Genomic DNA, 26,583 nt, shown 5'->3' with positions numbered 1-26,583 from the left:
GGGGGCGCTGGGTTTGGGGTGGGTTTGTCTCCTGGGGGAGGGGAAAAAAAAGGGGGAGGGGTTAGAGGGGGGTGTGGCCAGGTGTGCCCACAGGTGTCCCCAGGTGTCCCCAGGTACCCACAGGTGTGCCCAGGTGTGCTCAGGTGTGTGCCCAGGTGCCCCAGGTGTCCCCAAGTACCCTCAGGTGTCCCCAGGTGTGTCTACAGGTGTGCCCCAGGTGCCCCCAGGTACCCTCAGGTGTGCCCAGGTGTACCCACAGGTGTGCCCAGGTGTCCCCAAGTACCCACAGGTGTCCCCAGATGTGCCCACAAGTGTGCCCAGCTGTCCCACAGGTGTGTGCCCAGGTGTGTCCTCAAGTGTGCCCAGGTGAACCCCAAGTGTCTCAGGTGTCCCCAAATGCTCCCAGGTGTCCCTTGGGTGTGCCCAGTGCACCCAGGTGTGCCCACAGGTGTGCCCAGCTGTCCCCAGGTACCCACAGGTGTTCCCCCAGGAGCCCCCAAGTACTCCCAGGTGTGCCCAGGTGTGCCCCCAGGTCTCCACAAGTGTCCCCAGGTGTGTCCAGGTGTGCCCACAGGTGTGCCCAGGTGCCCCCAGGTGTGTGCCCAGGAGTCCCCAAGTGTGCCCACAGGTGTCCCCAAGCACCTCTAATAACCCATAGAGACCCCTAGAGCCCCATAGACCCTTCTAGAACCCCATAGACACCTGTAGACACCTCTGGAACCCCATAGGTGCATATGGAACCCTGGAGATGCCTAAAAACCCTTGTAGGACCCTCAAGAACCCTGTAGGCACCTCTAGAACCCCTTGGGCACACCTGGAACCCCTCACAGACCCGAGGAACCTTCAGCAGAACCTCGGGGGCACCAGGAGAACCTCAGAGGAACCACCAGGACCTTCTGGACACCCCTGGACCCTCACGGACACCCCGGGGTTGGGGTCTCCCACCAACTTCCGCTTTGGGTCCCTCCCAGACCCCCCTCGCTCCCTTTTTGCTTTGCTCAATAAAATTAGAAATTCTTGCACTTGGTCCAGTGAGTAAAAAAATCTGGGATTTGGGATCCCAGGGGGACGCCTGGGATTTGGGGAGAATTTGGGGTCTGGGATTTGGGGGATGTTTGAGAACGGGGGTGACTTGGAACTGGGGGGGATCTGGGAATGGGGAGCCTGGGATTGCACCGGGGACAGGGGAGGGAACTGGGGAGGAGAAGATCTCACATTTCCCTCCCTTTTCCCCCTCATGTTTCCCTCCCTTTTCCCCCTCATGTTTCCCATTTCCCCCTCACATTTCCCCCCATTTTCTCCCTCACGTTTCCTTCCCTTTTCTTCCCTCACACTTCACGCCTTTTCCCCTCACATTTCCTGGCTTTTTTCCTCGTTTTTTTTCTCCCTTTCCCCCCCTCACATTTCCCGCCCTTTTGTCCCCTCGTGTTTCCTGCCCTTTTCCCCTGACATTTCTCACTTTCCCCCCTCACATTTTCTGCCCCTTTTCCTCTCACATTTCCTGCCTCTCCCCCTTACCCTTCCTGCCCTTTTTTCCCCTCATGTTTCCCCCCCTTTTCTCCCCTCACCTTTCCCGCCCTTTCCTCCCCTCACACTTCACACCATTTTTTCTCTCACTTTTTCCACCCTTTTTCCCCTCACATTTCTTCTTTTTTACCTCACGTTTTCCACCTCTTTTCCCCTCAGGTTTCCCATTTTTAACCTCACATTTTCTGCCTTTTTTCTCCTCATGTTTCCCCCCCCTTTTCACCCCTCACGCTTCTGAACACTCTTCCCTCTCACTTTTCCACCATTTATTCCACAACATTTCCCATTTTTTACCTCACATTTTCTGCCTTTTTTTCCCCTTACTGTTTTCTCCCCTCACATTTCCCACTTTTTTCTCCTCTCACCTTCCCCACCATTTTTCCCTCTCACTTTTCCACCATTTTTTCCCTCACATTTCCCTCTTTTTTACCTCACATTTTCTGCTTTTTTTCCCCCTCACATTTCCCACGTTTCCCACCATTTTTTCCTCTCACTTTTCCCACCCTATTTCCCCCCACATTTCCCATTTTTTACCTCACATTTTCCACCTTTTTTCCCCTCATGTTTCATGGCCTTCTACCCTCACATTTCCCCCACTTTTCTCCCCTCGCATTTCCCCCATTTTCCCCCTCACATTTCCTGCTCTTTTCTCCCCTCACCTTTCCCACCCTTTCTCCCCTCACATTTCCCACCATTTTTTCCCCTCCCCTTTCCCACCTTTTTGCTCCTGCCTTTTTCTCCCCTCATTTTCCCCCCCAAAATTGGCATTTCCTCCTGATTCTTCCACTCCTCCTGGCTGTCTCCATGTCCATCCCCCTCACTGCCCTCACAGCCCTTGGTCTTTTTTTGCCATCCTCAACCTCTGACAGCTCGGGACCCTTCCTTCGTTTCATTGCTGCTTTTAATAACTTACTCTCTAGGAATAAAATGATTCTCTACGTAATATAAAAGAAATTATTTCCCTATGTAATGAATTATATAAGAGGGATCCGCACATGGAACGTTAGGTGTGGAACACTGGGGTGTCACAATGGACCCTCCCCTGCCACCAGGACTTGTTGGCGTGAGGGCAGCCCCCAGCCCTCAGTGTCCCTCAGGACAGCGACCAGACAGGACGGGAGCGCGCAGCTGGCGGCAAACCCGCGAGCACAGCTCACGACTTGCCCCGAACCCATCAGATTTTCACCCGACCCATCCATCTATCCCCCCTTCCTTAGAGTCATCCATTCTCCTGTAGAATGGAGGAGACATCTCCAAGTCAGCCCAAGGTGGGCTGGGAGAAGGCGGAGACTCCTAAAAAGAGAAGATCTGCAGAGGAGCCCATCGAGATGACCATGGTGGAGCATCTCAGTGAGTGAGGGGCCCTGAGGGACTGGGCAGGGCTGGGCCCCGGCAGTGAAGGGGACCCATTTTCTGCTCCTTCCCCTCTCCCGCCACAGCGCTCCCTGCAGCTCTCCCTCTCTCCCTCTTTCTCAGATAACAGCTGGATCCCTGTTTATTCACGGCGTTCCGTGGAGTTCATCCACGCTTTTGCCACCGACCCCAGCAAGGTACCAGTGTTGGATGGTGGCTGCGCCTGCTGCTGGCTCTGCTCTCTCAGGGCTCTCAGTGTCCTCTCTTGACGCTGTCCCGTTGCCCCTGTCCCCCCAGTTCCAGGACGAGGAGCAGAAGGAGGAGTTCCTCCACAGCATCTCCAGCCTGTGCAGGGACGCCGTGCGCCATGATTTCTGCGAGGACCTGATTGAATTCTGCAGCAGATACAACCTGGTGGAGATGATCCAGGTGAGGGGGCAGGGACCCTCGTTATCCTGCGAGGGGCAGGACGTGGCTCTGGTGGCAGCTGCCATGTTCTAGCCCAGCTGTGCCCTGCAGACGCTGCTGAATTTGGAGCCCAGGGATGAGACTTGCAATCGGCTGCCGCGCCTCGCCATGCTCGCCTTTGCTGGACTGAGGTACCGACCCAAGGGCCCTCAGACCCTGCCCGTCCCTCTTTTATTTCCTCTCACTTTTCCCACTCTTTTTCCCCTCCCAATTCCCATTTTTCAATGGGAATTGAAAAACGCAGCACCCTTCAGGTGCTGCTCCCATCACCAGTGTCCAACCGGGCCCCTCCTCTCTCGGCAGCACCATCGGGGCAGCGCTGGACACCAAAAAGATTTTAAGGCTCTGCTTCAACAGCGTCTTTTTCCTTCGCCCGTGCTCGGCAATGTCAGACGAGGAAGAGGCCCTGTGTACTCGGGTGAGTGCTGGGAGAACTTGAGGAGCCCCCAGTCCTTCTGGGCTGCTCCTGGACTCAAGATCCAGTGTGAGCTTCACTTTCCAACCCTCGTTCCTTCACCCCTTGCTGGGCTCCAGCACCAGCACGCGTCCTGTTCCCGCGTCCCTCCCCTCCCACTGCGAGTTCAGATCAGCGTCCTGGGGTGGGAGGGACCGCAGCATCACGGCCGCCTGCTCTCTGCCATCCTTGCAGGCCCTGCTCTCCATGGACACCATGCTGGAGGTGATGGTGCTCAACGCTCCCCGCTCCAAAAGCTGCGAGATGCTGCAGAACATCTTGGAGGTCTGGGCTGTGGGGAAGGTGGAAGGAGCAGCTCCGGGTGCTCCTCACTCTGGAGGGGAAGGAGCTCAGGGTTGTGTCCAGTCTTGTCCCGGACGAGCCTCCCTGGAGGATTTGCTTGAGGGCAGAGGGAGCCTGGAGGGACGCTGCAAGTGTTCCTCAGGAGAGCAGCCGTGTTGCTGCTGTTTGTGTCCTGGTTTGGAAAGACAGGAGCCTGCTAAGCTTCTCCTGAAATGGAGATTGTAAACTTTCTTTACTTTTCTGAATTGCTATAAATTTTAAATGAAGGGGCTCTCAGGCAAAAAAAAAAAAAAAAAAAAAAAAAAAAAAAAAGGGAGCAGGAAATAACAGTTCTTTAATAGGGAAGAAAATAGGATGGTGCAAGTGTTTCTCAGGAGAGGAGCCACGTTGTTGCTGCTGGGGTTGGTGTCAGTGTCTTGGTTTGGAAAGACAGGAGTCTGCTAAGCTTCTCCTGAAATGGAGATTGTAAACTTTCTTTACTTTTCTGAATTGCTATAAATTTTAAATTAAGGAGCACTCAGGCAAAAAAAAAAAAAAAAAAAAAAAAAAAAAAAAAAAGAGCAGGAATAATAGTTCTTTAAAAAAAAGGATAAAATAAACAATGCAGTACACTAGAACAACGCTGACAGAGTCAGAACTCAACCTAACACCTTGTGTTGGTAGCAGTCCAATTGGAATTGTGGCTGCAGTCCTCCTGAAGTGTCAGGTGTGGTTTTGTTGGAGCAGGGGGTGCTGTAGAAAAGAATTTATTCTTCCTCTGGAGGTCTAGTGGAAGAAGAAGCAGCTGCTGTTGTTTCTGGGCAATCCGGTGGAGAAAGCTGTGCTGATGTTTTAGAACTTCTGGGTTATAAATGCTCGGCTCCTCCCTCTGGGCGGAGCATCTCCCGATGGGACGCTGTAGTTCTTATCAGTCATGCACTGACATTTAAGAGCTTGTTATCTGCAAAAGTTCTTTCTCGAGGGAGAAAGAACTTTTTCTTCTCACCTGCAGCTTCTCTGTCCGCAGGTTCTGCTGGATTACCTGTTCTCTGACGTGGCAGCAGTGCAGGAGAGGGTCATGGACAGGATCAAGCTGGTGAGCCATTTGCTGGCTGTCATCGCCAGCAAGGAGGTAAGGACGGGTCACCCTCCATCCCTGTGTCCTGGTACAGCCACAGCCCCCAAATGCCTTCAGACCTCACCTCAACCCTTCTGCTCTTCCCCTGCTTGGCCCAGGATGATGAAGATGAGGGCGATGATGCTCCCAGAGGACAGGATGATGAAGATGAGGGCGATGATGCTCCCAGAGGACAGATCGAGATCCCAGCCCTGGGGAAGCTGGTGGGCCATCTGTTTTTCAAGTTGTTCAAGCCACAGGAAAGCATCTCAACGGTGGTGGAAATTCTCTGCACCCTCATGACGATCCTCTCTGAGCAGAAATGTAAGAGAAGCCGTGGTGGGCTGCATTCCCCACATACACCTCTTTATCTCCTTGGCCTTGTGATGGGCCCTTGTTCTTGGTGTGGGTGCCACCATCACCTCTTTTTAGGTGACACGGCAGAGAGTCGTGTCCAGCCCCCAGAACACTGGGAATCTGAGATCACCTCCTGGGTGAACGCGTCCAGCGCCTGCAAAGTTCAGGTATGGAGCCATCCCACCTTGCTGGGGCTCTCCCCTGGGGCATCAGCAGGGGGATTTGTGTGTGCAATGGGGCCCAGGACCAGAGGGGATGTCCCTGGTGAAATGAGAATTGTGAGAAATTGTGGGCGGGAAATGGGAGGAGGAAAGGGTGGGAAATGTGAGGGCACAAAATGGTGGGGAAGGTGAGGGGAGAAAATGATGGGGAATGTGAGGGGAGAAAAGGGCGGGAAAGGTGAGGGGAGAAAAGGGCGGGAAACATGAAGGGGGAAAAGTGGGGGAAACATGAAGGGGGAAAAGTGGGGGAAACATGAAGGGGGAAAAGTGGGGGAAACAGGAAGGGGGAAAAGTGGGGGAAATGTGAGGGGAGAAAAGGCCGGGAGACATGAGGGGGAAAAGGGCAGGAAACATGAGGGAGGAAAAGGGCACTGGCTGGCACTGACCTCTGCTCCCTTCCTTCCTGCCCCAGGCCTTTGGGAGATACCTCGGGCCAGATGAGAGGACAGGAGTCGTCCTTGAGGCCATCGAGATCTTGGGACGTTGCAACCTCATGAACAAGGATGGGCCGGGGGAGTTTCTGGAGGAGGCCATGAATTGCCCTGAGATGTGGCTGACGGATGTAAGTGACCTGTGGTGGGATTGCTTTGCCCTTGAGCCCTGTCAGGTTCCTGCCTCCCTCCCTCTCAAAGGGACGCTGCTGAAGCCACCTCGAGGCAGCTTAGCCAGATCTGCCTCACCTGCTCTTGCTCTTGGTGCTGTCTGCGCTTTTCCCTGGCATTTTGTCCAGGGTGCTGATTCCAAACCTCCGTTCAGATCTGGAATTAACACCTTTTTGCCATCTGTGCCTGGTGTGGTGACTTATTTTATGTCAGATTTTCCTTCTTTGGCAGTGCTTTGAGATGAGTTAACTGCATTATTTAAATCCTGACAAAGGGATGGGCAGGGCAGCCCAAGATACAGCAACACCACCGTGACCTGTGTTCCCTGCAGGTGCCAAAGGTTGTGAGACACATCTTTCAGTATTGTAACAAGAAAAACACAGCAACCGCTGACAGCTTTCACTCCCTGCTTGTCTTCCTGGTGAATAACTGGCCTGACAAGGTCATCACGACAGCTCTGGAGGCCCCACCGGATTTCAGGTACTGGCCCTGACCACCTGGAGAGCTTTTTCCCCGTGGGGAGATTGCGGCTGCCAGACCCAAGGCCGCGCCAAGGCCAGGCAGGGCGGTGGTGGCCGAGGCAGCCATGTTGACAGCGCTCTGCCTTGCAGCGACAAAGTCGGTCTGTGGACGGCCATGTTCTCTGCGCGCCAGACTCTGGAGAAGGTTCTGAAGGAGCTGCAGGTCCAAGTCCACATCTGGCACGGCAACATCTTCACCGCGGAGCAGAAGTCGTGCCTCGCTTTCTTATACGTGAGTCCGCAGGGAAAAGCCCACGTGCCCTCGCCCTCAGCCGTGCCAGGGGAGCCCTGCCAGCTCTCTGCTGCTTGTTTCCCAGGTGCTGGCCAACGATAACATGCTGGCGGAAGGAATAAGTCCACTCTACAAGAACTTGAGCCTTCTGAGTTCACCAAAGATGGAAATGGTCCCTCTGGTGCTCAGGGCTCTGGAGACGCTGTCGGAGAGCGCCAAGACGGTGAGCAGGCATCTGTCAGGGGCAGAATGTGACACCTGGACTCTGAGGTCTCAGAGAAGATGGTGGCTTGGTTGGGCTGGGAGTCAGCTGCTGGGGTGACTGCTCTGAACGCCCTGCCTGCCATGATGTGGCCTGGTGGCTGTTTTGGGAGCTGAGCAGGCCCAGAAATTCTCACAGAATGGAAACCGTCTTGTACGCAGGCAAAAACAATGAAAAGCCTCCTGCCCGAGATGCTGAAATTCCTGGGACATTGGTCTTGGGAAATTTCAGCGATGGCCCTGGGCACCATGCACAACATTCTGGGGCAGCTGAAGAAGAAAGAGGCCAGCAGCATGGCTTTGAAGGCCGTGCACAGGCTCTCCAGCCTCTTTGATGCGGTAAGGCTGAGCCTGAGCCTGCAGAGGGGCCCTGGGAGCAGCACTGGGAGCAGGTCCTGCTCCCCTGGGCTCTCCTGGGATGGATTCTGGGCTTTGCAGCCCAGCTGGGCTTCTGTCCGCTCTGGGTTGGGAGCCTGGAGCATGGACTTTGGTCTCAAAATGGTGGGGAAGGTGAGGGGAGAAAGGGTGGGAAATGTGAGGGGAAAAAGGCGGGAATGTGAGGGGAGAAAAGGGAGGGAAACGTGAGGGGGAAAAAGGGCAGGAAAGGTAAGGGGGAAAAGGGAAATGTGGGAAAAGGGGGGGAAACATGAGGGGAGAAAAGGGTGGGAAATGTCAGGGGAGAAAAAGATGGGAAATGTGAGCGGAAAAAGGGCAGGAAAGGTGAGGGGAAAAAAGGGCAGGAAATGTGAGGGGGAGAAAAGGGCAGGAAATGTGAGGGGGAGAAAAGGGAGGGAAAGGTGAGGGGAGAAAAAGGGAGGGAAATGTGACGGGAGATAAAGGGAGAGAAGTGTGAGGGGAAAAGGGAGGGAAATGTGAGGGGGGGAAAAGTGGGGGAAATGTGAGGGGGGAAAAGGGAGGAAAACATGAGGGGAAAATATGGTGGGGAACATCAGGGGAGAAAAGGGAGGGAAACATGAGGGGAAGAAGGGTGGGAAATGTGAGAGGAGAAAAGGGTGGGAAACATGAGGGGGGGAAAAGAGCAGGAAAGGTGAGGGGAAAAAGGCAGGAAAGGTAAGGGGAAAAGGGAAACATGAGGGGGAAAAGAGTGGGAAATGTGGGGGGGAGGAGAGAAAGGAAGGAAATTTAAGGGGAGAAAAGGGCAGGAAACCTCATCTCAGCCCCTCCTGGCCGCGGGCAGGAAACCGCTGTGTGCAAAGCTCACCTTTCCTCCTCCCTAACCAGGAGGAAGAGTGTCTGCGGGAGCGCTCCATCTCCCTCTTCAGAGAGCTGCTGGGCAAAACCACATGGAGGGACAAGAAAGCCATGAGGAGAAAGTCATGGAAGCCCCTGGTCCAGCTTGTCCTTCACATGAGCGACCAGGCCCCCAGCGTGGCCAAGGTACCGATGTCTGAGCAGTGGCCCAGAGATGGTCACTGACGCCCCTCGGGGGTCCCGGCCATTGTGGCCTGGGCTCTTTCCACAGGCCCTGGTGCCACCTCGCAGCTTTTGTCCCCCAGGCCTCCAAGGAAGCCGTTGTGGCTGTAGCTGAGCTCCTCAAGTGGAAAGAGCTGAAGGAGCTGGCACAGAAAGAGCAGCTATGGAAGATGGGCGAGTGCTTGGTGAGGATGAGCCCCAGGCTGGGAGAGGGATGTGAGGGATGTGAGCTCTGCACGTGGGCCCAAAGCCTGGAGCTGCACCCTCGCCCCTGGCTCAAGAACAGGAGCCTCCTCCATGTCCTCCATGTCCCCTCCGTGGCCCTGGGATGAGGGAGGGCTCTGAGCCATGGGGCTGCTCTGACAAATGCCCACACCTCTGTCCTCTCTCCAGCTGGCCAAGGAGAGCAGCAGGGCTGAACAATTTGTGCTGGACAGCCAGCGCTACCTGCTGAGCCCTCAGGCCCCGCTGCGAGAGGCGGCCCTCAGGTTCTATGGTGAGTCCCAGTCCCCAGGGTCCCTCTTGGGCCCTCCCCGCCATCGCAGGTGGCTTTGGTGGCCACCTTGGCTGGTTCCAGCCCCGGGCTGCTGAGGGGAGGGCAGGGCGGCCATGTTGATGAGGAGCAGGGGCTGATGGAGCTCTGTGCCCAGGGCTTGCTGCGCGGCACCTGACAGAGCGGAACAAGGACACCATGGCTGCCGTCCTCTTCAGTGAGTGGGGAGCCTTGGGGGATTATGATGAGGGGAATAAAGGGAGATGTGAGGGGATAAAAGGGTGGGAAATGTGAGGGGAGAAAAGGGAGGGAAACATGAGGGGAGAAAAGGGTGGGAAATGTGAGGGGAGAAAAGGGAGGGAAACGTGACAGGAGAAAAGGGTAGGAAAGGTGAGGGCAGAAAAGGGTAGGAAAGGTGAGGGGAGAAAAGGGTAGGAAAGGTGAGGGGAGAAAATGGTGGGGAACATGAGGGGAGAAAAAGGGAGAGGAATATGAGGGTAGAAAAGGGTAGGAAAATTGAGGGCAGAAAAGGGCAGGAAATGTGAGGGTAGAAAAGGGTAGGAAAGGTGAGGGGAGAAAAGGGAGGGAAACGCTTCCAACAAGGCCTCATCCTGGCTCCATTTTTGTTGTAGAACTTGGCACAATGGAAGCACGAGACGAGGATCCCTACATCCGTGCCCTGGCAGCTCAGACCAGCCTGATCCTCAGCGCCCTGAGTGATCAGCAAAAATCAACCCTGCGCTGGCTGTGCTGCTGGTGCCACTGAGCAGAGAGGGACCTTCGCATCTTGGGCTTGCCAGGGACACCAACTCCAACACCTGCTGAATCATCATCATCATCATCATCATCATCATCATCATCATCATCGTCATCATCGTCATCATCGTCATGCAAAGGATGCCCTGGCTTTTGAAGGCCCTCTCAAAGCACAGCCATGACCGATAGGGATCCATTCCCCACAGCCCCTGAGGTGGCCTGGAATCACCCCCGGAGCTCCTGCCCACCCTCAGCCCTTCTGCTCTTCCTCCTGCCTCGCCCAGGCTGGTCAAAATGAGGACAGAGATCCAGATCCTGGTCCTGGGGAAGCTCCTGGGACATCTTTTCAAGGCACTCAAGACACAAAAATCTGATTGATGGCTCTGGATGGCCTCAGCAGCCGCTCCAAGTCCATCTGTTGGCAGGAAGGTAAGAGGAGCTGTGGTGGCCACATGGCCCCAATGCATCTGCTGGTCCTTTTGGGCTCGCGTGGGCTCTGCCTCTGTCACAGAACCTGAAATATTCTGAAATATCTGAAATTTTGCAGGCCACAGAGAAGGATCCTCAGTGCCCGGACCTGGCTCTCTGAAATCCTCGGGAAGGAGTCGGTGTGGTTGGATCCAAGCCCAGCCACAGACCGCTCTGAAGCCCCTATAATTCTTTAAAATTAATTACTTTATAGATAGCATTTATATAAGTAAACAAAGTAGATAAATTATATATATATATATGTTACTAATGTGTATATATTAGTAACATATATATATTATTAATATGTATTAGGTATTTTAGGAAAATATATACATTAGGAATATGTATTATGAATACATTAAATAAATATTGTTAATGTCTATTATATATATTAGTTTGATATCTATTATCTTTTTAAACGAAATAACGAGCTTACTTAAATTGACTACAGAGTTGATAATGACTGCACCATAGAGGTAGCTCTACCTATGGATAAAGTTCACCATTTTTGAAAGAATTTGGAAGCAATTACGCTAAAGCTTGCAGAGGAACTTGGTGGGGGGAAAAGTGAGAATTGTGGGTGGGAAAAGTGAGGGGAGAAAATGGTGGGAAATGTGAGGGGAGAAAAGGGCGGGAAATGTGAGGGGAGAAAAGGGCGGGAAATGTGAGGGGAGAAAAGGGCGGGAAATGTGAGGGGAGAAAAGGGGGGAAATGTGAGGGGAGAAAAGGGGGGAAATGTGAGGGGAGAAAAGGCAGCAAACGGAAAGCAAAAAGGACAATAAACTTGAGCAAAAAGGACGGGAAATGAGAGGATGAAAAGGTATGAAACAGAAGGGGAGAAATGGGGAAAAATGAGGGAGAAAGTGGAAGGAAACGTGAGGGGAAAAAGAGCGGGAAACGTGAGGGGAGAAAAGGGAGGAAATGGGAGGGGAAAGAAAGGTGGGAAATGGGAGGGAAAAAGGAGAATAAAGTGGAGTGAAAAGGAGGGAAAGGAAAGGAAGGAAACGTTTGAAACAGAAGGGGAGAAATGGTGGGAAATGTGAGGGGAGAAGGGGAAGGAAATGTGAGGGGAAAAAGGGCGGGAAACGTGAGGGGAGAAAAGGGAGGAAACGTGAGGGGAGAAAAGGGAGGAAATGTGAGGGGAGAAAAGGCAGCAAACTGAAGGCAAAAAGGACAATAAACCTGAGGGAAAAGGATGGGAAATGAGAGGATGAAAAGGGATGAAAGAGAAGGGGAGAAATGGTGGGAAATGTGAAGGGAGAAAAGGGAACATGAGGGGAAAAAGACAGGAAACAGGAGGAACAATGGGTGTAAAAGAGAAAGAGAAAAAAATGCAGACACCATGAGGCCAAAAATGATGGGAAATGTGAAGGGACAGAAGGGTGGGAAGCATGAGAGGAAAAATGGTGGGAAACTTGAGGGGAAAAGGGTGGGAAATGTGAGTAAAGAAGGGAGAATTGTGAGGAAAATGATTGAAAGAGAGCCCTGGAGTGCTTGGATTCCTTAAAGCTGCCATGGCCACAGCAAATCCTTGCAGGGGATTCTGTGGGAATTTGGGGGGTCCTGCTTGGGTGTGTATTTGTATTTTGGGAATCTCAGACCCCCATCCCCTAATCAAGAGACTCCCCCAAATTGTGCGACCTCCCCCAAAAAAATTCAACCCCGAGACTGAGCCCCCCCAAAACTCACACAACCCCCCCAAAATCTGAACTCTATTTTCACAATCTCCCCAAATGGTGAACCCTAAAATCTGACATCCCACCCCAAAAATGGGACCCCCCCCATTATGGGACCCTCAAACCACAGTTGAGTGACTCCCACAGATCTGACCCCCACCCCCCCAAATTGTGTGACCTCCCCCCCCCCCCCCGCCCAAAATCGTGACCCTCCCCATCCCCCGCCTCCCCAAATTCCCCTTTTTTCACCCCAAAAAAACTCGCGGAGCCTCGGGAACGATAAAAAGGTCTCGGCAACACCCACGACACGCCCGTCACGATACACCGTAGAAAATGGGGGGGGTACCGGGGGGGGCCCCTCAAACCCCCCCCCCCCACCCCCCCAAAAACCCCGCGGGGGGGGGAGGGAAAGGGGGGAAGGAGTGGGGGGGAGGGGCCCCAATATATATAATAATAATAATAATAATAATTAAAAAAAACCCCGAAATGAACAAAAAAATGGGGACAGGGTGGAGGGGGAGGGGGGGGGAAAGGAGAGAAGCCCCCCCCCCCCCCAAATTGGGAGGGGGAGGGGAGGAAATAAGCCCCCCACGGTGGGGGAGGGGTTGTGTGTTGGACACCTGGGGAGGGGGAGATTTGACCCCACCCAGGGGGGGCAAATTTTGGACAGGAGGGGGAGGGGGGGGGTAAATGTACCCCTGGGGGGGTATAAATGCCCCGGGGGGGAGGGGGGGGGGGAACTGCCCCGGGGGGGGGCAAATGCGACCCCCGGGGGGGGTGGGGGGGCAAATACAATATGATACATAGAGACTTTGACCATATACACTATTTACAGCCCCCCCTCCCCAAAATCCCGGGTGGGGGGGGGGGGATAAGGGGGGGTCCCCGCACCCCCCAAAATCCCGGGGGGGGGGGGGGAGGGGTGGGTAGGGGGGTGTCCCCTCCCTTTTAACCCCCCCCAAATTCATCCGGGGGGGGGGGGGTAACTTGGCAATAAATAGCTCGGCAGGGGGGGTTGGGGGGGGCTGATGGTGATTTTGGGGACCCCTCCCCATCCCTTGGCAGGGCCCCCCCCCCCAATTTTGGACCCCCCCCATGAGCCCCCCCCCCCCTAAATTTATGTACAGCTTCCCCTCGAGGGGGGGGGGGTGAGGGGTGGTCCCGAAAGGGCGGAGGGAGGGGGGGGGGCAAATTTTGGGGGACCCCCCCACCCCACCCCAAAAAAACCCTGTTGGCTGCCTGGGATTTTGGGGGAGCCCAAGGGGACACCGATGTTGGGGCGCCCCCCCCCCCCCAAAAATTAGGGACCCCCTCCAAACTTGGGGCCCCCCCCGGGCGGAGAGAGGGGGCTGCTAATAGACATTTATACATATATATAAATAGGGGGGCTCCGCCGGGGGGGGCGTTTTTTGGGGGACCCCCCGTTTCGGGTGGGGGTGGGGACACCTCTTTTTTGTTCTTTTGGGGGGGGGGGTCCCTGTATCTGTGCCCCCCCACCCCAGAGAAAAAGGGGGAGGGGGACACACGGACCCTGCTGGGTGATTTTGGGGGGGGGGGGGGTCCCTAAAAAGGGGGTGCCCCAATTTTGGGGGGAGGGCTGTCCTCAAAGGGGGGGGGGGGGAGATCGTCACCATTTTTGGGGTGCAGCTCGTGGGGGGAGGTGTCCCCCAATTTTGGGGGGGGGGTCGTTGTCTCCTGGGGGGGGTCGGGGTTCCCCCAGAGCTGTCCCCGTTTTTGGGGTGTCCTCATTTTTGAAGCGCCGTCCCACCCCCAGGGGATCCCCCAAATCCTGGGCGTGCCCCCCTCCCATTTTTGGGGACCCCCCCCCCGAATTTTGGGGTGCCCTGGTGGGTGGGGGGGGTCTCAGGTGTGTCCCCACTCCCATCCCAGGAGCTTCAATCCTTATCCCAAACCCCCCCCCCTCATTTTCCCATTTTGAGGGGCTTTGGGGATGGTCCCAATTTTTTGGGGGGGGCGGTCCCCCCATATTTTGGGGTGCAATTTTTTTGGGGGGGCGGTCCCCCAATATTTTGGGGTGCACGTTTTTTGGGGGGGCGGTCCCCCCATATTTTTGGGGCGCCCCTTCCACATTGGTGTCCCCAGGGTGGGAGGTGCAGACCTTGTCCCCTCTGCCATTCTGGGGGTGTCACCCCATTTTTGTGGGTGGGGATCTCCGATTCTGGGGAAGTTCTCAAATTTTGGGGGTGGTCCCCATATCCTGGGGGGTCCCTATATTTTAGGGGGGGGCTCCTCGTATTTTGGGGCGCCCCACTGGGGAAGGGGGGGGTGTCTCCCCCACACTGGTGTCCCCACGGCACGAGGGTCAGTCCTTGTCCCCGCTGCTGTTCTGCGGCTCTCACCCCATTTTTGGGGGCAATCCCCCATCTTTTGGGGGGGTCCCCCCATTTTTAGGGGGAACCCCGTTTTTGGGAGGGGGGGGGGGGGGTCCTCGTATTTTGCTGGGGGTCTCCCCCACATTGGTGTCCCCGTCCCGGCAGCTCCGTCCCCATGGCGGGAGGTTCCGTCCTTGTCCCCCCTCCATCCCGGGGCTGTCACCCCGTTTTTGGGGAAGGGGGGGGTCCCCATCTTTTAGGCGGTTTGTCCCCATTTTGGGGGGGGGTCCCCCGTATTTTGGGGTGTCCCACTGTGGCGGGGGGGGGGGTCCAGGTGTCCCCATCCCGGCAGCTCCATCCGTCCGTCCGTCCGTCCATCCCCGTGGCGGGAGGTTCAGTCCTTGCTCCCGGGCTTGTCCCCTCTCCATCCCGGGGGTGTCACCCCGGTTTTTTGGGGGGCCGGGGGGGGGGATCCCCGTTTCCGGGGGGGGGTTCAGGCGCACTTGGCGCGCGCCTGGGCCAGGAGGTCGCTGAAGGAGTCGAAGAGGCGCTCGAGCCAGGGCTGGTTGCGCATGCAGCGCTGCACCACCTCCTCCTGGCCCAGGTCCTCGGCGCGGCCCTCGATGGCCGTCGTCTGCGGGGACACACGGACAGGGGACGGTCAGCGGGGAGGGGACAGACGGACAGGGAACGGTCAGCAGGGAGGGGACACACGGACAGGGAACGGTCAGCGGGGAGGGGACACACGGACAGGGGAATGGTCAGCGAGGAGGGGACAGACGGACAGGGAACGGTCAGCGGGGAGGGGACAGACGGACAGGGAATGGGCAGCAGGGAGGGGACAGACGGACAGGGAACGGTCAGCGGGGAAGGGACAGACGGACAGGGAACAGTCAGCGGGGAGGGGACACACGGACAGGGAATGGTCAGCGGGGAGGGGACACACGGACAGGGAACGGTCAGCGGGGAGGGACAGACGGACAGGGAATGGTCAGCAGGGAAAGGACACACGGACAGGGAACGGTCAGTGGGGAAGGGACAGACGGACAGGGAACGGTCAGTGGGACAGGGAATGGGCAGCAGGGAGGGGACAGACGGACAGGGAACGGTCAGCGGGGAGGGGACAGAGGGGCCGGGAGGGGACAGAGGGGTGGGGAGGGGTCAGAGGGATGGGGAGGGGTCAGTGGGGTGGCCAGGGTGAGGGGACAGAGAAGTGATGTGGGGGATCAGAGGGGTGGCCCAGGTGACAGGGGATGGCCCAGGTGTCCCCCAGGTGTCCCAGGTGTCCCCCAGGCGTCCCAGGTGTCCCCAGGTGTCCCCAGGTGCCCTCACCTCGTCCTTGCAGCGCAGGAAGGTGTGGGGGACATGGGGACAGAAGGGTGGCCCAGGTGACAAGGGGGTGTCACAGGTGACAAGGGGGTGTCCCCCAGGTGTCCCAGGTGTCCCAGGTGTCCCAGGTGTCCCCCAGGTGTCCCCAGGTGCCCTCACCTCGTCCTTGCAGCGCAGGAAGGTGTGGTATTTGTAGTGGTGCAGGGAGTGGTACAGCGTGTACAGGAACGACTTCTCCACCTCCACCTTGAACTCCTGCGGGGACAGCGGAGCTCAGGGACCCCCAGAGCCACCTGAGACCCCCCAGACCCCACCTGGGGACCCCCCAGGACCCCCAGACCCACCTGGGGATCCCAAACCCACGTGGGGATCCCTCAAACCCACCTGAGGCCCCTCAAACCCACCTGGGGATCATCCTGGGACCCCCCCAAAGCCACCTGGGGATCTCCTGGGACCCCCAGACACAGCTGGGGACCCCCAAACCCACCTGGGAGCCCTCAGGTACCCCATGGCCCCGTACCTGGGGTTTGCCCACGCTCCTCTTGACCTTGCTGAGCGTTTTGGGGTGTAGGGATCCCATGGACCCCCCAAACCCCATTTAGGACCCCCCAAAACTCACCTGGGACCCCCCAAACCTCACCTGGGACCCCCCAAACCCCATTTAGGACCCCCAATCCCGTACCTGGGGTTTGCCCCACGCTCCTCTTGACCTTGCTGAGCGTTTTGCGGTTGTAGGGGTCCCCGCCCGGGCGCAGGCGCACCAGGGACTCGCCGGGCTCCGCGTGCAGCTGGGGGAACGTGTGCAGGGCCTCCTGCCAGCCACGGGGTCACACGGGGTCACACAGGGGTCACACGGGGTCACACGGGGTCATACAGGGGTCACACAGGGGTCACCACGGGGTCATACAGGGACACACAGGGTCATACAGGGGTCACCACGGGGTCATACAGGGTCACACGGGGTCACACAGGGGTCACCACGGGGTCACACAGGGACACACAGGGGTCACACAGGGGTCACACAGGGTCATACAGGGGTCACCACGGGGTCATACAGGGTCACACAGGGACACACAGGGTCATACAGGGGTCACACGGGGTCACACGGGGTCACCACGGGGTCACCCAGGGGTCACCACGGGGTCACCACGGGGTCATACAGGGGTCACCACGGGGTCATACAGGGTCACACAGGGTCACACAGGGTCACCACGGGGTCACACAGGGTCACACAGGGGTCACCACGGGGTCACACAGGGACACACAGGGTCACACAGGGTCACACGGGGTCACCATGGGGTCATACAGGGGTCACACAGGGGTCACCACGGGGTCATACAGGGTCACACAGGGGTCACACAGGGGTCACACAGGGTCACACAGGGTCACACGGGGTCACCACGGGGTCACACAGGGGTCACCATGGGGTCATACAGGGTCACCACGGGGTCACCACGGGGTCACACAGGGGTCACCACGGGGTCACACAGGGACACACAGGGTCACACAGGGTCACACGGGGTCACCATGGGGTCATACAGGGGTCACACAGGGGTCACCACGGGGTCATACAGGGTCACACAGGGGTCACACAGGGGTCACCACGGGGTCACACAGGGTCACACAGGGGTCACCACGGGGTCATACAGGGACACACAGGGGTCACCACGGGGTCACCCAGGGGTCACCACGGGGTCATACAGGGACACACAGGGACACACAGGGTCACACGGGGTCACCATGGGGTCATACAGGGGTCACACAGGGGTCACCACGGGGTCACACAAGGTCACACGGGGTCACCACGGGGTCACACAGGGTCACACGGGGTCACACGGGGTCACACAGGGACACACAGGGGTCACCACGGGGTCATACAGGGACACACAGGGGTCATACAGGGTCACACAGGGGTCATACAGGGTCACATAGGGGTCACCACGGGGTCACACAGGGGTCACACAGGGTCATACAGGGTCACACAGGGGTCACCACGGGGTCACACAGGGGTCACACAGGGACACACAGGGGTCATACAGGGTCATACAGGGGTCACCACGGGGTCACACAGGGGTCACCACGGGGTCACCACGGGGTCACACAGGGTCACACGGGGTCACCACGGGGTCACACAGGGTCACACGGGGTCACACGGGGTCACACAGGGACACACAGGGGTCATACAGGGTCATACAGGGGTCACCACGGGGTCACACAGGGTCATACAGGGGTCACCAAGGGGTTATACAGGGACACACAGGGTCATACAGGGGTCACACAGGGTCACCACGGGGTCACACAGGGTCACCACGGGGGTCACACAGGGTCACACGGGGTCACCACGGGGTCATACAGGGGTCACACAGGGGTCACACGGGGTCACACAGGGACACACAGGGGTCACACAGGGGTCCCCCAAACCCCACAGATCCCCCCCCAAACCCCAAAAATCCCTGCAAGGACCCCCCAAACCCCACAGATCCCTGCCAGGACCCCCAAAACCCCACAGATCCCTCCCCAAACCCCACAGATCCCCCCCAAACCCCACAGATCCTTTCCAAGATCCCTCCCCAAACCCCACAGATCCCTGCCAGGATCCCCCAAAACCCCACGGATCCCTGCCCAAACCCCACAGATCACTGCCATAATCTCCCCCAGACCCCACAGATTCCCCCCCAAACCCCCCAGATCCCCTCCCAGGACCCTCCCCCAAGCCCCCCAGGACCCCCCAGCCCCCCTCACCTGCAGGCTGGGGTTCAGGCTCACCCTCTTGAGCACTTTCTTCTTGTGGTCGTTGAGGATGCCGTCGATCTTGCGCATGGGGGGCAGGTACAGCTCATCTGGGGGGGCACGGGGGGGTCAGGGGCAGCTTTTGGGGGGTCCCTGGGAGGGGGGGAGGGGCGGGGCTCACCGTTGGTGTCCTCCAGGGCCTGGATCATGTCGGGGTCCAGGGCGGTGCTGACCAACATCTCCACGTAGCTCCGGTACATTTCCTTCATGGCCCGCGTGTTCAGCACCCGCCCCGGCGGGGCCCGCTCTGCGGGACACGGCCCCTTTAAGGGGAGGGGCGCGGGGACACGCCCACATCCCCAAAAAGGGGAAAAAACCCCGCCCACAATTTGGAAACACAACCCTGTTCTAAAGGCGTGCTGGCCCTTTAAGGGGAGGGGCGCGGGGACACGCCCACCCCTCGGAAAGGAGAAGAAATCCCCGCCCACGACTTGGAGATACACCCTTGTTATAAAGGAGCACTGGCCCTTTAAGGGAAGACACGCCCACCTCCCAGAAAAGGGAAAAACCCCACCCACAACTCAGAGACATACCCCTGTTCTAAAGGAGCGCTGGCCCTTTAAGAGCCACGCCCCTTTAAGGGAGCCACGCCCCTTTGAGAGTCACACCCTTATAAGGGAGCGCTGGCCCTTTAAGGGAAGACACACCCACCTACCAAAAAAGGAAAAAACCCTGCCCACAACTTGGAGAGACACCCCTGTTAGAAAGGAGCACTGGCCCTTTAAGGGGAGGGGCACGGGGACACGCCCACCCCCCAAAAGGGGAAAAACTCCACCCACAATTTGGAGACACATCCCAGTTATAAAGGAGTGCTGGCCCTTTAAGGGAAGACACGCCCACCTACCAAAAAAGGAAAAAACCCCACCCACAAGTTGGAAACACGCCCCTGTTCTAAAGGAGCGCTGGCCTTTTAAGGGGAGGAGCACGGGGACACGCCCACCTCCCAAAAAGGGGAAAAACCCCGCCCACACGTTGAAGACACGCCCCTGTTCTAAAGGAGTGCTGGCCCTTTAAGGGAGAGGCACAGGGACACACCCACCTCCCAAAAATGGGGGAAAACCCCACCCACAATTTGGAGACACATCCCAGTTATAAAGGAGCGTGGCCCCTTTAAGGGAAGACACGCCCACCTCCCAAATAGGGGGAAAACCCCGCCCACACGTTGAAGACACGCCCCTGTTATAAAAGAGCGCTGGCCCTTTAAGGAAGAGCCATGCCCCTTTAAGGGAGAGCCACGCCCCTTTGAGAGTCACACCCTTTTAGGGGAGTGCTGGCCCTTTAAGGGGAGAGGTGGAGGGACACGCCCACCTCCCAAAAAGGGGAAAAACCCCACCCACACGTTGAAGACACGCCCCTGATCTAAAGGAGTGCTGGCCCTTTAAGGGAGAGCCACGCCCCTTTGAGAGTCACACCCTTTTAAGGGACCGCTGGCCCTTTAAGGGGAGGGGCACAGGGACACACCCACCTCCCAAAAATGGGGGAAAACCCCACCCACAATTTGGAGACACATCCCAGTTATAAAGGAGCGTGGCCCCTTTAAGGGAAGACACGCCCACTTCCCAAATAGGGGGAAAACCCCGCCCACATGTTGAAGACACGCCCCTGTTATAAAAGAGCGCTGGCCCTTTAAGGGAGAGCCACGCCCCTTTGAGAGTCACACCCTTTTAGGGGAGTGCTGGCCCTTTAAGGGGAGAGGTGGAGGGACACGCCCACCTCCCAAAAAAGGGGAAAACCCCGCCCACAACTCAGGGACACACCCCAGTTATAAAGGAGCGCTGGCCCTTTAAGGGAGAGCCACGCCCCTTTGAGAGCCACACCCTTTAAGGGAACCACGCCCATTTAAGGCAGAGCAGGTTCCCTCCCCAAATCCTGGACTTCGCCCCCCAAATTCGGGGTCCTGTCTCCAAATTTTGGGGTCCTCTCCAAAATCCCAGGATTTCCCCCCCCCCCCTCCCCGCCCCCAAAATTTCTGGGTTCTCTCCCCAAATTTTGGGGTTTCCCCCCCACAAATTTCGGGTTCCCCCCCATCCAAATTTCGGGTCCCCCCCCCAAATTTCTGGGTCCCCTCCCCCCAAATTTTGGGGTCCCCCCCCCAAATTTCGGGTTCCCCTCCCCCCCAAATTTCTGGGTCCCCTCCCCCCAAATTTCGGGGTCCCCCCCCCAAATTTCAGGTTCCCCCCCACCCAAATTTCGGGGTCCCCCACCACAATTTCGGGTCCCCTCCCCCAAATTTCGGGTTCCCCCCCCCAAATTTCAGCATCCCCCCCCCCAAATTTCAGGTTCCCCCCACCCAAATTTCGGGTTCCGTCCTCCAAATTTCTGGGTCCCCCCCTCCAAATTTCAGGTTCCCCCCCCAAATTTTGGGTTCCCCCCCATCCAAATTTCGGCATCCCCCCCCCAAATTTCAGCATCCCCCCCGCCCAAATTTCAGGTTTCCCCCTCCAAATTTCGAGGTCCCCCCCCCAAATTTCAGGTTCCCCCCACCCAAATTTCGGGGTCCCCCCCTCAAATTTCGGGTTCCCTCCTCCAAATTTCTGGGTCCCCTCCCCCCCAAATTTCAGCATCCCCCCCCCCAAATTTCAGGTTTCCCCCTCCAAATTTCAGGGTCCCCCCCCAATTTTCAGGTTTCCCCCTCCAAATTTCAGGGTCCCCCCCCCAAATTTCGGGTTCCCCCTCCCCAAATTCGGGGTCCCCCCGCTCTCACCCTCCTCGCTCTGGGGGTCCCCGCTGGATTCCGACTCCGACGTCGTCGCCGCCTCCTTGAGCCACTTTTTCCTCTTTTTGGGGGGGGGCTCCGCCTTCACCTTGGGGGGCTTCGGTTTGGCCTTGGGGGGGCCGGGGGGGGCCCGGGGGGGCCCCGCGGCCGGCGCGGGGGGGGGGAGGGGCGGCCTCGTTCCGGGGCGGTTTCTCGGCTTTTTGGGGTTTTTCGTTTTTTGGGGGTTTTTCCGATTTTTGGGGTTTTTCTGCAGGCTCGGGTTTGGGGGGGGGAGGGGGTTTGGGGGCGCTGGGTTTGGGGTGGGTTTGTCTCCTGGGGGAGGGGAAAAAAAGGGGGAGGGGTTAGAGGGGGGTGTGGCCAGGTGTGCCCACAGGTGTCCCCAGGTGTCCCCAGGTACCCACAGGTGTGCCCAGGTGTGCTCAGGTGTGTGCCCAGGTGCCCCAGGTGTCCCCAAGTACCCTCAGGTGTCCCCAGGTGTGTCTACAGGTGTGCCCCAGGTGCCCCCAGGTACCCTCAGGTGTGCCCAGGTGTACCCACAGGTGTGCCCAGGTGTCCCCAAGTACCCACAGGTGTCCCCAGATGTGCCCACAAGTGTGCCCAGCTGTCCCCAGGTGTGTGCCCAGGTGTGTCCTCAAGTGTGCCCAGGTGAACCCCAAGTGTCTCAGGTGTCCCCAAATGCTCCCAGGTGTCCCTTGGGTGTGCCCAGTGCACCCAGGTGTGCCCACAGGTGTGCCCAGCTGTCCCCAGGTACCCACAGGTGTTCCCCCAGGAGCCCCCAAGTACTCCCAGGTGTGCCCAGGTGTGCCCCCAGGTCTCCACAAGTGTCCCCAGGTGTGTCCAGGTGTGCCCACAGGTGTGCCCAGGTGCCCCCAGGTGTGTGCCCAGGAGTCCCCAAGTGTGCCCACAGGTGTCCCCAAGCACCTCTAATAACCCATAGAGACCCCTAGAGCCCCATAGACCCTTCTAGAACCCCATAGACACCTGTAGACACCTCTGGAACCCCATAGGTGCATATGGAACCCTGGAGATGCCTAAAAACCCTTGTAGGACCCTCAAGAACCCTGTAGGCACCTCTGGAACCCCTTAGGCATACCTGGAACCCCTCACAGACCAGAGGAACCTTCAGCAGAACCTCGGGGGCACCAGGAGAACCTCAGAGGAACCACCAGGACCTTCTGGACACCCCTGGACCCTCACGGACACCCCGGGGTTGGGGTCTCCCACCAACTTCCGCTTTGGGTCCCTCCCAGACCCCCCTCGCTCCCTTTTTGCTTTGCTCAATAAAATTAGAAATTCTTGCACTTGGTCCAGTGAGTAAAAAAATCTGGGATTTGGGATCCCAGGGGGACGCCTGGGATTTGGGGAGAATTTGGGGTCTGGGATTTGGGGGATGTTTGAGAACGGGGGTGACTTGGAACTGGGGGGGATCTGGGAATGGGGAGCCTGGGATTGCACCGGGGACAGGGGAGGGAACTGGGGAGGAGAAGATCTCACATTTCCCTCCCTTTTCCCCCTCATGTTTCCCTCCCTTTTCCCCCTCATGTTTCCCATTTCCCCCTCACATTTCCCCCCATTTTCTCCCTCACGTTTCCTTCCCTTTTCTTCCCTCACACTTCACGCCTTTCCCCTCACATTTCCTGGCTTTTTTCCTCGTTTTTTTTCTCCCTTTCCCCCCCTCACATTTCCCGCCCTTTTGTCCCCTCGTGTTTCCTGCCCTTTTCCCCTGACATTTCTCACTTTCCCCCCTCACATTTTCTGCCCCTTTTCCTCTCACATTTCCTGCCTCTCCCCCTTACCCTTCCTGCCCTTTTTTCCCCTCATGTTTCCCCCCCTTTTCTCCCCTCACCTTTCCCGCCCTTTCCTCCCCTCACACTTCACACCATTTTTTCTCTCACTTTTTCCACCCTTTTTCCCCTCACACTTCTTCTTTTTTACCTCACGTTTTCCACCTCTTTTCCCCTCAGGTTTCCCATTTTTAACCTCACATTTTCTGCCTTTTTTCTCCTCATGTTTCCCCCCCCTTTTCACCCCTCACGCTTCTGAACACTCTTCCCTCTCACTTTTCCACCATTTATTCCACAACATTTCCCATTTTTTACCTCACATTTTCTGCCTTTTTTCCCCTCACTGTTTTCTCCCCTCACATTTCCCACTTTTTTCTCCTCTCACCTTCCCCACCATTTTTCCCTCTCACTTTTCCACCATTTTTTCCCTCACATTTCCCTCTTTTTTACCTCACATTTTCTGCTTTTTTTCCCCCTCACATTTCCCACGTTTCCCACCATTTTTTCCTCTCACTTTTCCCACCCTATTTCCCCCCACATTTCCCATTTTTTACCTCACATTTTCCACCTTTTTTCCTCTCATGTTTCATGGCCTTCTACCCTCACATTTCCCCCACTTTTCTCCCCTCGCATTTCCCCCATTTTCCCCCCTCACATTTCCTGCTCTTTTCTCCCCTCACCTTTCCCACCCTTTCTCCCCTCACATTTCCCAACATTTTTTCCCCTCCCCTTTCCCACCTTTTTGCTCCTGCCTTTTTCTCCCCTCATTTTCCCCCCCAAAATTGGCATTTCCTCCTGATTCTTCCACTCCTCCTGGCTGTCTCCATGTCCATCCCCCTCACTGCCCTCACAGCCCTTGGCCTTTTTTTGCCATCCTCAACCTCTGACAGCTCGGGACCCTTCCTTCGTTTCATTGCTGCTTTTAATAACTTACTCTCCAGGAATAAAATGATTCTCTACGTAATATAAAAGAAATTATTTCCCTATGTAATGAATTATATAAGAGGGATCCGCACATGGAACGTTAGGTGTGGAACACTGGGGTGTCACAATGGACCCTCCCCTGCCACCAGGACTTGTTGGCGTGAGGGCAGCCCCCAGCCCTCAGTGTCCCTCAGGACAGCGACCAGACAGGACGGGAGCGCGCAGCTGGCGGCAAACCCGCGAGCACAGCTCACGACTTGCCCCGAACCCATCAGATTTTCACCCGACCCATCCATCTATCCCCCCTTCCTTAGAGTCATCCATTCTCCTGTGGAATGGAGGAGACACCTCCAAGTCAGCCCAAGGCGGGCTGGGAGAAGGGGGAGGCTCCTAAAAAGAGAAGATCTGCAGAGGAGCCCATCGAGATGACCATGGTGGAGCATCTCAGTGAGTGAGGGGCCCTGAGGGACTGGGCAGGGCTGGGTCCCGGCAGCGAAGGGGACCCATTTTCTGCTCCTTCCCCTCTCCCGCCACAGCGCTCCCTGCAGCTCTCCCCTCTCTCCCTCTTTCTCAGATAACAGCTGGATCCCTGTTTATTCACGGCGTTCCGTGGAGTTCATCCACGCTTTTGCCACCGACCCCAGCAAGGTACCAGTGTTGGATGGTGGCTGCGCCTGCTGCTGGCTCTGCTCTCTCAGGGCTCTCAGTGTCCTCTCTTGACGCTGTCCCGTTGCCCCTGTCCCCCCAGTTCCAGGACGAGGAGCAGAAGGAGGAGTTCCTCCACAGCATCTCCAGCCTGTGCAGGGACGCCGTGCGCCATGATTTCTGCGAGGACCTGATTGAATTCTGCAGCAGATACAACCTGGTGGAGATGATCCAGGTGAGGGGGCAGGGACCCTCGTTATCCTGCGAGGGGCAGGACGTGGCTCTGGTGGCAGCTGCCATGTTCTAGCCCAGCTGTGCCCTGCAGACGCTGCTGAATTTGGAGCCCAGGGATGAGACTTGCAATCGGCTGCCGCGCCTCGCCATGCTCGCCTTTGCTGGACTGAGGTACCGACCCAAGGGCCCTCAGACCCTGCCCGTCCCTCCTTTATTTCCTCTCACTTTTCCCACTCTTTTTCCCCTCCCAATTCCCATTTTTCAATGGGAATTGAAAAACGCAGCACCCTTGAGGTGCCGCTCCCATCACCAGTGTCCAACCGGGCCCCTCCTCTCTCGGCAGCACCATCGGGGCAGCGCTGGACACCAAAAAGATTTTAAGGCTCTGCTTCAACAGCGTCTTTTTCCTTCGCCCGTGCTCGGCAATGTCAGACGAGGAAGAGGCCCTGTGTACTCGGGTGAGTGCTGGGAGAACTTGAGGAGCCCCCAGTCCTTCTGGGCTGCTCCTGGACTGAAGATCCAGTCTCAGCTTCACTTTCCAGCCCTCATTCCTTCACCCCTTGCTGGGCTCCAGCACCAGCACGCGTCCTGTTCCCGCGTCCCTCCCCTCCCACTGCGAGTTCAGATCAGCGTCCTGGGGCGGGAGGGACCGCAGCATCACGGCCGCCCGCTCTCTGCCATCCTTGCAGGCCCTGCTCTCCATGGACACCATGCTGGAGGTGATGGTGCTCAACGCTCCCCGCTCCAAAAGCTGCGAGATGCTGCAGAACATCTTGGAGGTCTGGGCTGTGGGGAAGGTGGAAGGAGCAGCTCCGGGTGCTCCTCACTCTGGAGGGGAAGGAGCTCAGGGTTGTGTCCAGTCTTGTCCCGGACGAGCCTCCCTGGAGGATTTGCTTGAGGGCAGAGGGAGCCTGGAGGGACGCTGCAAGTGCTCCTCAGGAGAGCAGCCGTGTTGCTGCTGTTTGTGTCCTGGTTTGGAAAGACAGGAGCCTGCTAAGCTTCTCCTGAAATGGAGATTGTAAACTTTCTTTACTTTTCCGAATTGCTATAAATTTTAAATTAAGGAGCACTCAGGCAAAAAAAAAAAAAAAAAAAAAAAAAAAAAAAAAAAAAAGAGCAGGAATAATAGTTCTTTAAAAAAAAGGATAAAATAAACAATGCAGTACACTAGAACAACGCTGACAGAGTCAGAACTCAACCTAACACCTTGTGTTGGTAGCAGTCCAATTGGAATTGTGGCTGCAGTCCTCCTGAAGTGTCAGGTGTGGTTTTGTTGGAGCAGGGGGTGCTGTAGAAAAGGATTTATTCTTCCTCTGGAGGTCTAGTGGAAGAAGAAGCAGCTGCTGTTGTTTCTGGGCAATCCGGTGGAGAAAGCTGTGCTGATGTTTTAGAACTTCTGGGTTATAAATGCTCGGCTCCTCCCTCTGGGCGGAGCATCTCCCGATGGGACGCTGTAGTTCTTATCAGTCATGCACTGACATTTAAGAGCTTGTTATCTGCAAAAGTTCTTTCTCGAGGGAGAAAGAACTTTTTCTTCTCACCTGCAGCTTCTCTGTCCGCAGGTTCTGCTGGATTACCTGTTCTCTGACGTGGCAGCAGCGCA

The 26,583-nt window shown here is 57.0% G+C and overlaps 1 protein-coding gene across 1 annotated transcript; it reads right to left on the bottom strand.

Moving 5' to 3' along the window:
- Positions 1-12,500: 12,500 nt before the first annotated feature.
- LOC118701407 (proline-rich protein 12-like) lies at positions 12,501-23,214 on the bottom strand. The gene is made up of 8 exons (XM_054518483.1): positions 23,190-23,214; positions 21,382-21,834; positions 18,799-18,924; positions 18,630-18,727; positions 16,598-16,699; positions 16,408-16,434; positions 16,047-16,142; positions 12,501-15,192 (listed from the first exon to the last, which is right to left on the bottom strand). Exons 1-8 carry the CDS (start codon positions 23,212-23,214, stop codon positions 15,052-15,054), a joined length of 1,068 nt encoding a protein of 355 aa, XP_054374458.1. The 3' UTR covers positions 12,501-15,051.
- Positions 23,215-26,583: the final 3,369 nt, after the last annotated feature.

The sequence above is a fragment of the Molothrus ater genome, unplaced genomic scaffold, assembly GCF_012460135.2.
Source record: "Molothrus ater isolate BHLD 08-10-18 breed brown headed cowbird unplaced genomic scaffold, BPBGC_Mater_1.1 matUn_MA653, whole genome shotgun sequence".
Classification (NCBI taxonomy): Eukaryota; Metazoa; Chordata; class Aves; order Passeriformes; family Icteridae; genus Molothrus; species Molothrus ater.
This window is presented reverse-complemented; position numbering and strand designations above follow the sequence as displayed.

Excerpts from the sequence above, each read along its gene's own strand:
- LOC118701407 (XM_054518483.1), bottom strand. The coding sequence starts at position 23,214 with ATGAGGGGAAAAAAGGGCAGGAAGG. Across the intron at positions 21,835-23,189 it reads GGGAAAAAAGGGCAGGAAGG|GGGCACCTGGGCACACACCT; the intron begins GTAAGGGGGAGA and ends TGGGGACACCTG. Across the intron at positions 16,435-16,597 it reads ACCGCAAAACGCTCAGCAAG|GTCAAGAGGAGCGTGGGCAA; the intron begins GTCAAGAGGAGC and ends ACGCTCAGCAAG.